The sequence below is a fragment of the Falco rusticolus genome, chromosome 6 (genome assembly GCF_015220075.1).
Source record: "Falco rusticolus isolate bFalRus1 chromosome 6, bFalRus1.pri, whole genome shotgun sequence".
Classification (NCBI taxonomy): domain Eukaryota; kingdom Metazoa; phylum Chordata; class Aves; order Falconiformes; family Falconidae; genus Falco; species Falco rusticolus.
The window spans coordinates 72,737,104-72,751,639 of NC_051192.1; the positions used below are offsets into that span (position 1 = coordinate 72,737,104).

The 14,536-nt window shown below is 36.1% G+C and overlaps 1 protein-coding gene across 1 annotated transcript in view; it reads left to right on the forward strand.

The window, feature by feature from the left end:
* The window catches only part of HCRTR2 (hypocretin receptor 2), a 34,818-nt gene extending 24,692 nt beyond the window's left edge, over nucleotides 1-10,126 (forward strand). Inside the window, exons 5-8 of the mRNA XM_037392591.1 lie at nucleotides 5,013-5,233; nucleotides 6,619-6,740; nucleotides 7,787-7,987; nucleotides 9,643-10,126. Coding sequence (XP_037248488.1) covers nucleotides 5,013-5,233; nucleotides 6,619-6,740; nucleotides 7,787-7,987; nucleotides 9,643-9,836 — 738 coding nt within the window. The 3' untranslated portion in view covers nucleotides 9,837-10,126. The remainder of the gene's footprint in view (nucleotides 1-5,012; nucleotides 5,234-6,618; nucleotides 6,741-7,786; nucleotides 7,988-9,642) is intronic.
* Nucleotides 10,127-14,536: the final 4,410 nt, after the last annotated feature.

Consider the following 14,536-nt stretch of genomic DNA (forward strand, 5'->3'; position numbering starts at 1 on the left):
CCAGCTCTGCTTGCTTTCTGTCGTGTTTATGTGCAGACTCCCATGTACAACCTTCTTCTCTGTTTGCCCATTCAGCACTGTTACCAGGTTCAGAGACACTGTTGGCTCACAGTGACCTTGGGTAGGCACTGAGATTCATTAAAAAATGAAGGCAGTCAGGCTGAATGTGAACCCCTTCTGCCTCATGTCTGCGAAGGGTTTGGAGGGGGAGAGGGCAAAAGGCAACAGAAAGATTGATTATAGGCAGAGGAAAGATCCCTCCCATTGTATCTGAAATGCTTACCAAAATACCTTAGGTGACCTTATACCACTAAGATCTCCTGTAGCAGTCAAAAGTGGGGATTGACCTTCTACTTTTGTAAATAGTCTGTTAAATATTTTATTTTTATGTTTCATTCTATGAAGTCTCAGGTTCATAGCAGGTCCAATCTGAACAGAAGTTAGATTAGAATGTCCAGCTATCAGAACTGTGAGACTGAAATTGCCTGATGTGAAGCTGGCTGTTGCCAGTAACATTTTATGTGAATTATTGACAAATAATTGGCATGATTTCACATGTGAATATCTGGTTTTTTCAAGCTTCAAGTTAAAAATACAGGGGGGAAAATACTAAACAAAAAACCCCAAGCAAGCAAGAACACAAAGAATGTTTGAATTGAAGTGGCAAAAATTATGTGAATTTTTTCAGGAATATTTTTTCCCCTCCAACATTTTGACGTTGTGTCAGCCTGAGAATAGTTTCCTGGGTGTGAACACTAATCTGTCATGCATCAGTCCATGGTTCTCTCTGCTGTCGTCTGCTTTGTTCAGGATTTATCTATAGTTGTGGTTCTCTCCTACCCCCTCCCTGTCATTCTGTAAAGGACAATAAACTCATCCCATTGAAGACATTATGCAAGATATTCCCTCTCCTGTTTTCTCAAATAGCTCTAACAGTGGCTGACATTTCCATCAAGATATCTGTGTGAATCATTCCAGTTTCACCATTATGTCTGATACCATCCAAATTTGAGTTAGCCTGTCCTGACCAATAATACCAGGAGCATTTTTCATGCAGTTTAAACTGATCCATCAGAGAAATCACAAGCAGATTTTAGATTTCTAAATATACATATGTTAAAAGCAAAAATAAAATCTTATACTGAGAAAACAAAGTCTCTTGCAAATAACTAAAACAGGAAAAAAAACAAATCTGGTTTAAGGCATTCTCTTATCATCAATACATCCTAATACCAATTATTTTCACTTCTAATCAGATTAGATTAAACCCCATTTGCTGTTTATCTTTAAATTATTATACTTGCTTGTAATTTCTTACAAGTTTAAATAACAAGGTAGCTTGAAGGTAAAATTTATCCTTTACAATCTGAAGGGACTGCTCCCCAGAACAAAGGTTTTGCTTGGTTAGTTTTGAAATTAAATTCAGTTTAATATATCTTTAAGATGCTCAGTATTGCTGAATAGTTATCTATCCTGTAGTACCCAATGACCTTATCACCATATTGCTTCTTAACCCTCTCTTCTATACATTCTTTACAGTTTACTTGTTCTCTCAAACTCTCCATTAATTAAATGCAGAACAATTGTTCTTAACCTGCCTATAGCTTGAAAATGCTGGTTCAGATTCAGAGCAGAAGTTGGACGATTGGAAACCTATTTGTTTTATTGGTTTTTTTTTTTCCCACGATTGTATTAGCTGAGCTATTTCTTAACAATATTTCTTCTCTATGTACATCTTGCATGCTGACAAGGTTAGGATGATCCCTTTTTTTTTTTTTTTCAGTGGCAAAAAGACAAATAATGCTACAGGCTTAGTGCTATCAATGATGTAAAATTACAGCTGTCTCGTTTCCTAGCATAGATGATAGCACTATGTATAAGAGGTTGCACTAAGTGAAATTAAAACCACAGCATATCTATTATCAACTGTGACTTGGCTGCAGACATCAGGCATTTTTCTAAGTGCAACAGGTGTGCCATAATCAGTCATGTAGAGCAAATGAATGCAGTGCTTTAAATGTATTATTTGATAATAGCTTCAATTAAGAAATCATGCTGTTCACCAGAACTTCAGTTAATATAGTGATCGTATTGCAAGGCGCAATAAGCCTTCCGGATGTACATGACAGAAAAAACACAGCAAATGGCAGATGCCTTCTATGCCTTAAGCTTTTAATAAAGGTTCTTTTTTAAAACTGAGTGCGTTGTGCATGCAAATTTTCAGATGACTAAAGGTAAGATAGATTTACAAGCTATCCTTACCGTACTTTGGGCAATAGCCCTTAAAATTATTGATTGTGTCTTTCAAGCAGCTTTTTGAATATAAGCTTTGCAATCTTTGAACTAATGATTCAACTTTGTAAAGACAAGAACAATCATGCCACAAATACAACAGATCTTGAGTAATTTATTTTAATTATTAGCAAGGAAGTAGTGACTTAGAAGGAAGGCTATGTTCTCTTGTGGATTTAAGTAGATTAAAAATTCTGAACAAATGAATAAGACCGGATGGACTTACGATAAAACTGTTGATACATAATTTGTATTATGAAGTTCCATACCTTATGCCTCAATTTACTGATGTCCAAATGCATTGACACTGAAGCCTACTCCTATCAATAACTAGGAACCCTACCGATTTTCATTTTGGCAGGTAAAATACACCCTTCCAATCTTTGCAAGTTGTTATTATATTTTCCTCTGGTTATAAACCTCATGACAATAATTTGACGGGATAGAGCAAAGATACATAAGAAAATAACTGCAACGGTTAGTACCTGTTTGGACATACCTAGTGTCTTTTAGTAGATCATTGGAATTACACAAGTTCTCCACAATTATCTCTATAACTGATTCATTATTGAAAAGCAAATATGTATTATGCTGGCATGTGTATACTTGTACATACATAATCATAGAATCATTTAGGTTGGAAAAGACCTTCAACACCATCAAGTCCAACCATTAACCTAGTACTGCCAAGTCCACCACTAAACCATGTCCCTAAGTGCCACACCTACTGTTTCAGCTATGCATCTGTGGGTATAAAGCTCTTCTGTGGTTTTCTTTCCTGATAAAAGTCTTGCTGTATTATTGCATATTGGTGTAACAGTAGCAGTACAAACTCCTTAAGTTGTAGCAATTTAATACATAGTACAGTGAGACTGTACATAGTTCTACCTTTGATCACCTCTTGGTATTAAACACTGCTTAAATACCAGAAAAGACATCACACAAAGGTACAAACCATGCAGTCATGTCCAGCATTTCTGTAGAAATAACCGTCCACAATTTTGAGCCACAATAACGTGTCTCTTCATCTAAATTGCTCCTACCTACATGAAAGCTGGTCACAGATTTCTTTAAGTGAATACTTGACATAATCATGAGGGAGAGACGTGGCTGAATTTTTCTGCTTCTATCTCCAGTTCTTGCTACAATATGGTAACTCAATATGACTGAAAAGGAAGGAAAACTTCTGCTTCAAATATAGAGAACAGAACATCAAAGTACCCTTGATAAGCTAGAATCAGAATCTTAGACAGCATATTACCTCAGCAGTGTGTGGCAAAGACACATTGCAGTACTGCACCCTACGGCCAAGCAGGGTAAATCCCTTGCAGTAGGACAGACGTGTCCAGGTATGAAACTGATACTGCTGATTTCAGCAGAATGAGTGGGAACTCGCAGTAGGAGTAAGTACAAGGTGGGGTTGTTTTTTTTTTGCTTTAAGTCCATATGCACATTAGTAAAAAATAAATGTTATAACATAATCCTTGTTCTGCTTCATTGATTTCCTGTTCATTACAACACAACTTTGCCAAAACGTTCCAATAGTTGTAAATCAGGTTTGATGGTGCACAAAAATGCTGAATTAAGGGCTTGTCTGTGCAAAGAAGCTATTGAGAATAAAAAATAAACCAAAACCAACATAATGACTGTTCTAGAACAATTCTGAATGTGCATGCTTTTAACAGTATTCCCTTTTTAGCTTACTTTTTTTCTGAAATAAATATCCCAAAATGTCACTCTTTTCTGGTCAGTTTGTGTGGAAAAGTCCTCATTTTTTAACTGTTACAATAGACAATTTGAATTTTTAAGATACATTTAAACATGAATTATTTTACACTCATGACACTAGTCACCTCACAGATAATTGTATTACACATGAATAAAGCTATATTTCTACCCAAAAGGTTTTCACAATGTGTAACATTGAAAACATCATTAACGTCATTGTAATAAAGTTCTCTGAGAAATTCCCTGCCATCTGTAGTCTTTCACATTTGGCTGAAGGCAGGAAATAATTTTGAAGAACTGAAGCAAAATTGCTTTATTTGGCTTGGCTAATGTGAGGAAACAAAACCAGAGATTTTTCTTTTGATAGCATGGTGCTACATCTACCCATTGCAAGGTGTCTTTGGCTAACCTGATTCTTCCTGTGTCTTGGTACTCTTCCATGATTCCCCTCTGTCACTGTATATACATTCAGTTTTGAAGAGCTTTGCAGAGACATCCATACTTCGGCTGTGTTTTCTTTAGCTGCTTCATTGTCATCTAGATTGAGTATTTGGAAGTTTTATGGCACTTAAACTATGTAGGCTTTAAATCTTTGTTTTCCAATGCTGAAAAGCTGTTTAGTATTTAAAATTAACAGCATGTTAATGGGATAAACTACTCTGCCATACAACAAAACATTCAATGTGCAACTTTATAACAACATAATTGCAGCAATAGGGATGGTAAGTGTGATAGTCTGAAAACACAAGGTATGTGGGAAGTAAAGAAAACATAAATATATCAATTATATTTGGATAAAACGCAAATTTTTTTGCAGTCCTTGAAGTGTGTCCAAAACTGGGTTTGTTTTTACAGCTACATCAGTTAATTTATTAAAAACCCCTACTTTTCCCTGCAAGCTTACATTGCGTACGTCAACATGTCTATTTTTTCTTGTTAAAGCTACCCGCAATGCTAATTTTTCAAAGTGCCCCTTATTTTGTCTTTCTTAGATCCCAGGAACTTCTTCTGTTGTTCAGAAAAAATGGAAGCCTCTGCAGTCCTCAGCACAGCCCCGAGTGCTAGGACAATCAACGAAGTCAAAGATTAGTGCTGTGGCAGCTGAAATAAAACAGATTCGTGCAAGAAGGAAAACAGCACGTATGCTAATGGTTGTCCTCCTGGTTTTTGCACTTTGCTATCTACCAATTAGCATCCTCAATGTATTGAAAAGGTAAACACTTGGTAGAGCTTTCTGTGTAAAAACAATCCTCTGTTATGAGTTTCCTGTGATTCTGGCAGATACTTCTGAAGGATAAGCTTACTTATTTCTCAACAAAGAAACTGAAAATAAGCATACAGTTGCAACAACAACAAAAAAATCTAATTTATCCATACTACTTAAACCAAAGACCAGATTGTGGAACCCTTTTTAACAAGCTCTTCCTCATGAAAATGGTCTAGCCTGTCTCCTCATTAAAACCTGTCATTTACATGGGATTACAGCTTGTTTTGTGTAAACGCATCCCTGGAAGTGCATTTACCTACAGCAGCAGCTGAAAGTTAGCAGGAGGGTGTAGTGTTGTGGTTTCGCCCCCAGGATTGTGAAATGCTGGGTTCAAACCCAACCCCTGTCACGTACAATTTCGACACCTTAGGCTAACTCTTCAGTTTGCCTACAAAGCTATGTTTTTCTTTTTTACCCTTTTCTCTCCAGTTCATTTGAGACATAATTGTGTATGCTTTTTCGTTTTTGTACAGTGCCTGACAGGCTAAGGCTTTGGTATAGTTATATCTCATGAGCCCTCTGGAGTACTGATAAATAATGACCTATTAGCAGAAGATTTGAACATCCTAAAATATAAGCAGCCTGTTACTGGTGCTTGAGTAATGTTTTAGTTTTAAAGGAATAGGTTCACATTGGGTATGAAGGTTTAAATAAATGCCACTCAATTCTGGAGCTTTCCTGAGGCCTAGTTTGAATACTTTTAATCCTCAAGTCCTTTGGTAGGCAATGTGAGAGGAAGAAATACTTCCAGAAGACAGTTCAGGCAACCTACAATCTGAATCACAGAGGAACTGCACAGGCTGCCTCGACTACAACAGCAGAGTAGACCCATAGTTAGATTTTCACTTAAATAGCAAAATTTAGGCATAAGGAGTCTGGGAAAAGCAGATTTCTCCAGAGGGCAGAAGCTGCTACTGTGCCCTCAGCTTTGTGGCCAGCTCAGTGACTTTTCAGTTCCAAAGCCCATGTTTATTTGAGAGTGGGCCTAGAGCAGGGAACCTCAATGATGTGAATAGGTCAAAAGCAACTTTTCCCTTCTTTCCTTGGCTTATCTGACACCAGCTGACTTTGGTTACTTAGCAGAAAAGTGATGCATCTGCACCATTGCAAAGTAAAGTGCTGATTGTCTCTTTTGTGCTAAACCACCAAGACAGGAGGCTGAGGGACAGGGAGAGGACTTCATTGCCTCAAGAAAGCCAGCACTGTTGAATCAGCTTTTCTGTGATACTGCAAATAGGTCATCAGAGATAAAATTAGTCTAGAAGTCACCAAATCTTTTTACATGTTTTCTAGTTTTGCCATCTTTCAGTTTTGTTTTTCTTTTTCTGTAGGGTTTTTGGCATGTTTAATCAAGCCGATGATAGAGAAACTGTATATGCCTGGTTCACGTTCTCACACTGGCTTGTATATGCAAACAGTGCAGCCAATCCTATTATTTATAACTTCCTCAGTGGTAAGTTACAGTTACATAGAATTTAAATTTAATGTATAGTTTGAATGTAATGAGCCATAGCAAATAAGATTAATGACTGTGTAACATCAGCCCAGCTCCTCCAGTGGGAGCTAGATCCTCTTCTTGGAACAAGCTGCCTGAAGTATTACCTTTAGGCTATCTACCTACAACTAAACTAAACAGTGCCAGGGCCTGAGTCCAAGTGCTTGAATTTGACTGTCCATGCCATTAATTTGGTAGAGAATTCCCTGGCATGGCTTTGGTCTCCCTGGATATTGCCTGGGAGGCAGCACAGGCCAGGGACTGTCCCTAGTTTGCATGTTATGTGCAGGTACTGGGGTTTGGAGGTGGTGAGTCTTTAATAGTGCTTGCATGGCTGAACTGTGCCAACTAGGTTCAAGAGCAAAGAACCAGCCAGGATGTACAGTATAGATTTATCTTAGTTTGTATTTGTCTTATTTGGCTGTGGACTACAGAATCAGCTTCAAAACCATGAATGACAGCAAAATACAGGGAGGCAAAAGTCTATTGATCCTCACTATTTCCCTGCTGCAGTTTTTTTCGGTGTATAGTGTGAGGATGATCTAAACAATTTGCTCTGAGCCCCAGAGCAGACTACTGGGTTGCCAAACACTTTAAATCTTCTTTTAAAATGTATTCAGGTTGAAATACAAGTCGGTCATGCCCTCTCATTTCACATGTCATTTAAGGCTGTGATTGCTCAATTACTTGTTTCTGTTAGATATGTTATTAATCAACAGACTTTCCGTGACATGATTTCATAAATTATTCTAGTTTGTCTGTTCTGTCTAGCCAAGGATAATTTAGGCTTCATACTACACCTCACATATCTTCTTACAAAGGTTATATTTTTTCTCTTTCTCCAGGGTGTTGAAATTGTGATTTCCTACTTCTGCGTTAGAAGAACATCTGGGTGTTTTGGGTTAATTTTGCTTTAGATAGCTGCTTTTTTTTCTAATCTATAAAGTTGATGAAACACGGTTTCTAGTACAGATTTTTTCATGAGTCTTTTTTGTGGTTGACAGGGAAATTCAGAGAAGAATTTAAAGCAGCATTTTCTTGTTGCATCTTTGGCATTCGCAGTCACCATGATGAACGGCTCACCAGAGGTCGTGCCAGTACAGAGAGTCGGAAATCGTTGACCACCCAGATCAGCAATTTTGATAATGTTTCAAAACTTTCAGAACATATTGTATTGACCAACATAAACACACTTCCAGCAAATGGTAGTGCACCTATTACCCACTGGTAGTATACTTGTCGCTATGTCTTTTGGTGCTGTGGAAGTAAAATTTAATTGTGCATACAACAATATCTGAATCTGAGCACAATGCAATGAGAGAAGTGTTCATAATTAAGAGCTGACTGTAAGAAAAGTAACTTACAAAAAATATCTTATAGAATATTCTACAACTTTGGTTATATATTGATGAAACAAAATTTAATCTAATTTATTTCAAGAGCTGAGTTGCAATTGGGGAAAGGGTAAGGTAATCATATTTTATATAAATATTTTCTTTGAACCCCTGCTTCCTTTAGACTCCTAAGTAAATAGAGAACAGGTACCTGAAAGTATGAAAATTGTTTTCCCTGGAGTTGCAGTGTCTTTATAAACAGCTGTATTCTACTCAGAGCTAATTCTCTGAAGTTGTGATATATTTAATAGCAATTATTATAACCAAAATTGGGTGTACAGGTTGAACTACCTGAACATCCTTGACAATTTCAAATTATTTGCTTACCACACATTCTGGTGTGAGTTGGCCTGATCAGATAAGAAATTCACATTAATTTATTTTCTCATATTTTCTGTTCTTTTTCATGTTGGGTGGGTGTTGTATGTGTTCAGGAACAGCTGGGAAGCTACTTCTGATTTTTCTGCAGTACAGGTTGATAAACAATTGAACACAGTCTGAAATGAAAAGCAGAAGTTCAAACTTTCCCAGTTCTGGGTAAACAGTGAAATGATTGTGCAGTTCCCTAGCTTTGTGAATAGGTAAAAAATGGCCTACATTTTTTTTTCTATTTCTTATTACATTATATGTAATATCCCAGAAGGACTTTACAAGACACTGCAAGTACAGGATTCATCCCTCCTTTCCTAGGGATGTGACTTTTTTGTTGTCCAGAAGTTCCCTCAGACACTATAGGTTAGGACTATACAAGCTGTATATTGATAACAGAGAAATTGGTATCTCCAAGAAGAGCTAATGTGTTCCTAAAATACGTATCTAAAAATAATTATATTAATTACCTCTGAAGAAGTCTGTTCTTTTCACTTACTATAGAAAGAATGTTTAGGGGTTTGCTGTCCTGCATTCAGCTTGCTCTTCTCCAGTAGTGTTGCCATTCCTATATGTATGGCATAAGCAAGGTTACAGCCGTGAAACACAGATGACACTGTGGCTGTAGATTATGTTTTACTCTACATCTGTTATTTGTCATAATTCTCTTCTCCCTGCTGTCCTGTGCTCATGGCAGAGAGGTTGGACTAGATGATCTTTAAAGTTCTCTTCCAACCCAAACTATTCTGATTCTATGATTGACTGGCTTGTACACAGGAAGCTGTAGTGCTCTGCTGGTCACAGTGGCATCTGGATAAGGAACCACAGGGCAATTTACAAAATAATAATAAGTAATGGAACACATTAAAAATGTTTAAAAGTAAGAAAACTGAGGTTTGTGCATCAGAAATCTGCTTAGACTTAAGTCAAGAAGTCTTAAATTTGACATTTAGAAGTGCAATTAGTAACATTTTCTGGCAGCCCATTTTGTTAATAGATCATTACCTGCATAGTGTTCAGAGAGTGACAATCACAGGGTGAGCCAGTCAGCTACCTGATACAAACAGTAAAATAATCTTAAAAACTCTATCTTACAGGTATCCCAGCTACACTCAGCCCATTGAAATCAGTGGAACTGCATCTCCACATACCAGGGATGAACACGACTTCAAATTTAGATGAAGCCATGAGGATTTCTGCAGAAGGCACTGGCAACACAGAGAATGCAGACTGGGACAAATTTGTCCCTAGTATAACAAAACTTACCTCGATGGAGTTACAGCAAGGATGACTTTGGCTCAGTACATGTAAGGCCACCAGAGAATGGCACATGCTTTTAGCTGTGTTACAGACTACAGCAATGGGACAAAGGGATTCCTTCAAAACAACTGCCTCTCCTATTTCTTCTCAGTCTTTACAGAAACCTACTTACCTCAGTATGAGCTAAAGAACATGTCTTTACAAGTCTTTTTAAAGACTGGATTGTATCATACTTTGTATATACTGTAGATATTTATTTTTATATATTTTAGATGCTGTGGAATGTTCTAAAATGTATCATATAAAGAACCCTAAGTATTTCAAAGAAGTCTCAAACATCATTTATTTATATCCCGTTTCTATGAATCAGTGACTTATTTACAAGGAATGCTTATGCACTAGCGATATTCTGGAATTACTTTGCACTTCTTTTTCTTGTAGTAAAAAAATTCACTTGTAGTAAATTCTACGTTCATTGTGGAACTTTCACTTCAGATTGATGTGGGGAGATTCCACATTACTTTGCTAAGCACAGACATGCTTCTAAGATGTGAATCCAAAGTGCTGCAAATCACTCATGTTTTCATAAGACTACACTAAACAGCCAAATATTTTTTTTCTTCAAACTCGAGTGCCTAAAAAATAACTACTTAAATAAAACTTATGTGATGCTCAAAGGTGCTATAAGCTCAAAATTCCTACTCAGGCCAATAGGAATAACAAATGTCAGCACCCCTGAAGAACAGAACATTTTAACTTCGGTAGCTCATTTTAGTCCATAATGCCTGCAAGTGTTGCTCTAGAAGATCTCTAAGGGTTTTTATAAGAGAAAACATTGGTTATCTTTCTTGCTTTCAAGATTTTTCTCTCAGCTGCCATTTAATACTAATGATACAAACAGTAAACTGATTTATATGCCAAGAAAATGTTGACTTTTCAATGATTAAAATACAGTGTTTCTCTCTGGGAATTATAGAGGTGATATCTCATTGGACCAGTAGATCAAGTAATCATTTATCCATTTTCCATTCATGGGATAAGCTCCATGGCCTGGAGCTTCCTACCATGCATTTTAAATTTTCTTCTTAAAGAATGAACATGGTGCATCACTGGAAACTTAGTCTATTAGGGGAATGTGGCCTGTCGGTTAGAAAGAGGCTAGTCTAAAAGAACCTGAGCTACACACTCCCTGGGGCACTATTCTTGCATTTCAGTTCAGATTTTTCAAAAGGAAAGGTAAGATGGGCAGGAGGACTTGTTTTTCAGTAAAAATCATTTGACGTAGAAAGAAGACAGTCTCAAACATTCAAATATTTCTGAAAAGCCAATTATTCATAGACAAAGTGTTATTTGCTTACCTTATGTAAATATTTTTTCTAGGTTTTACTTTGACCCAATGTCATGTGATGTACTATCATGACAGCTATAGTTTTATGAAGTGCTTAGTCACTTTATGCTTTAGCCTCCCCCAACAGCTGTTTTACTTGACATTGTTGCAATTACTTCTAGTTTACACTGGTGTAAAGTGAGAGGAAAAAAATGCATTTGTTTGTATATTAAAGTTTTCCAATAAAAGATAAAAAAGAGAATATTCTTTTTTTGTTAAAAGAAAAATAAAAAGAAGTACCTAAATGAAAACAATGTTTAAACATCAAATAAAAACATAGGAATTCCTATATTCCTATTTGTAAGCTTAATTTTTGAGTATAGCTATTATGTCATTGTTATTTCAAGAAATTATCTTTGTCTCTTCTAAGAAAAGAAAACCCAGATAACTGTGGAAATTACAGCAGGATTTGATTACATAGCTATTGCAATTCCTTTACCATTAGAAGGCTATTTTTGCTCTTCAGCCACAGGAAATGTAGTATACTTAAATGGTGTGGAACAAGATATAATTTTTCTATATCATTTGAAATTATTGGACAACCAGCTAGTGAGTTATGATATTACAGAGATGGGAGAATGGAATACAAAAAGTCTTTTTTTTTTTTTTCTGTTCATGTAAGTAAATTAGAAGTCAAAAAGTTAAAAACTAGTAATCTAATTTCAAATTAATTCTCAGTGGTCATTTAATTGTGCCATAAAATGTTGCCTCAACCCACTGATGAAAAATGTCAATTATGTCAAAATTTTGCAAACCTGTACTTTTATTTCAGGAATGTAAATATCAAGAAATTTCCTTGAAGAGAGCGCAAGAATGTAGAAAGTAAATAGTTATCTAAGAAAACTTTGTCAGTATAAAAGGGGAGTATGTATACTTTTCGAACATAACAGGCCACAATTAATGTGTAAAACTTGCCAAGATCCCTGTGAGAAGAACTGGAAGGGAAAGGGCACAGTATTTCTGACTTGGGCCAGCTAACTAGGAGCTAAAATAGTAATGTTAGCGATGCTCATTGAAAAACTGTAAGCAGCATCTTTCCAATGAGGGGTTAAATACCACCTGCCAACACAAATTGTCTTTTTGCTTCTACCTTAATGCCTGTGGGATAAATTGTGTTAGTTAATCTGTGGTGGGAACACCGCTAAATGTCATCGGCCATTTTTGGCTCCTGCAGGTCTTCTGTGACATCGTTAGAAATGGAGCTCCTGGCCTTAATTTTCTCTTTGTAAGAGAAAACTTCTGTTTTGTTCCCTTTGTTCTCTTTTCTTATTTTCACTTAGATCTCCAAAATTAAAGTATTCCAATGTTTCTAGGAATAACTTTAACTTAAGAGTAATTTTTGTGTGGAGAATATAAATAAAAGATGAGACATTCATTGACAAATGATTCTGAGTTTTTCTGTAGCCCGATTTTTGTTCAGTAAATAGCATATCTTTCAGACACAAATGATATGATCAGAGCTTATCTAAGATATAAAATTCTAAAGATAGAAAGTGTTAACTAATTCTTGATAGAGAATATGGTTATCAAACTAAAGATTCAGCTATTTTAATAAAAAGATTTTTCATTCAAAAATTTGTTTTTTTGAAATAAATATTTTTGATGCAAACATTCATATATATTTATTCTGTTAGCTTTACAAAATTTGAGAAATATCTAGACATATTCTTCTTTAGCTCAGATATGTTTTCAGGCACCATACCACCAGAAAAACTTCATAAGCATTTAAAAATCTGTTGATGACCTGTGTAAAGTAGTGGTGGGGTTTTTGTCAGTTCTAAGACCTTTTACTCCAGAAAGATCCAAGTATTTGGATACATTCAAAATATTATCCAGCTGGATTTATTTTTTAATGAAAATAATCACTGGCAGTTTTCAGTAAAGATAAACCCAATAGTGAGTAGTGATTATTCATTGGGACAGAAATGGCTGTGAGAAGACAGGTGAAGGTTTTAAGAGCAATATGGAATTTAATGCCTTTTGCATGTGGCAGAAATTAAAGCATCTTAAGGAAACTTATGGGTTTCTTATCCATCAAAAAAGGTCAGGTGAGGAATGAGCATTTCTTATCCGTTGTATAAGTATTGAAAATTATCTGAAAGCTGAGCTTTAACTGGGTTTTGTTACCTGTAGCTGTTCTGGTATTCTAATATTTCCATTAACAACTCAGGAGCACTGGAAATGGAGTTTGCATGCCATTGTTTCTGGTTGATCATAGCATCATAAGACATAGAGTTTAAATCACAACATATTTGTTCCTGCAGATAGAAATTGTTGTGCCACCATCATTCTGGCACTTAGTCTCTCAACATATTTCACAGTCTTGGAGTTCTGGTATCCTGACCTCTTTCTCCTTTCCTGTTGTCACTGTAGTGATAAGCTTGTGCCCTGGCAGTCATAATGACTGCAAGGTAACTTCTCCCCCTCTCCACCTCCAAAAAGGCGATTTTTTTCCCTTTTCTTCTGGACTGCATAGAGGGCACCATCTCATTCTCTGATATTAGCAAAATGGATGCATGTCATTAACCTGGAGACTGCTTTATAGGAAGGAGTACGCTACACATTAGCTTGTCTCAGCCCTCGCTGCAAAATGTATCACAACCTAATGCTGCATGTTACAATGGATTAATGCCAAAGCAATTTTAGCCTTCCAACCTAAAATTTTCTCTATAGCTAAAATTATATTAATCTGTCAGGCTGTTCCTTTCACCTGACAATAAGGTTTTTCTCTGACTGTTGGATATATTGGATGAAATAGTATTCTATTTTTATTGAACACACTTTCAAAAAAAAGAAAAAATATTACAAGTATTTATCAATGTTGGCATTAAGACTCTAAATAATGCAATAAGTTAACTAAGTTAAAACTTGGGTTTAAAAAAATAAGAAATTATACGCAGGATTGAATTTTTCTGAGCTAAACAAAAAAGAAGCAAAATCTGGACTTGGCTTGAGTTTTGCTTTGCCAATAGGGACAAATTTCACCCACTGTATCTCTTATCTCTACTAGCTGTGCTGGAAGTTTTGTTATCTTTTTGTTTGAAGTATTCAATGATCAATTCCAATGAAAAATGTCCTGTATGTGATATGAAATTTGAGAAAACAAGATTCACAAGTAGCATGGAGAGATCAATAGGGATCTGTTGTTTCCTCCTCCTTCCAGTGCAAAAACAAAGAGGATCCAGTGAAGCCAGCAGATGTATCATTGTATGCTTGAGGGTTGATTTATTTTTTCTTAAGTACCCAAGTCAGATGCTGGTTTTTGTATGCCGAATTGGTTTTTGATGTATTTTAGTACAACTTCTGAAGTCAGATCCATAGTGAAGTATGGGTCTAGACAACGA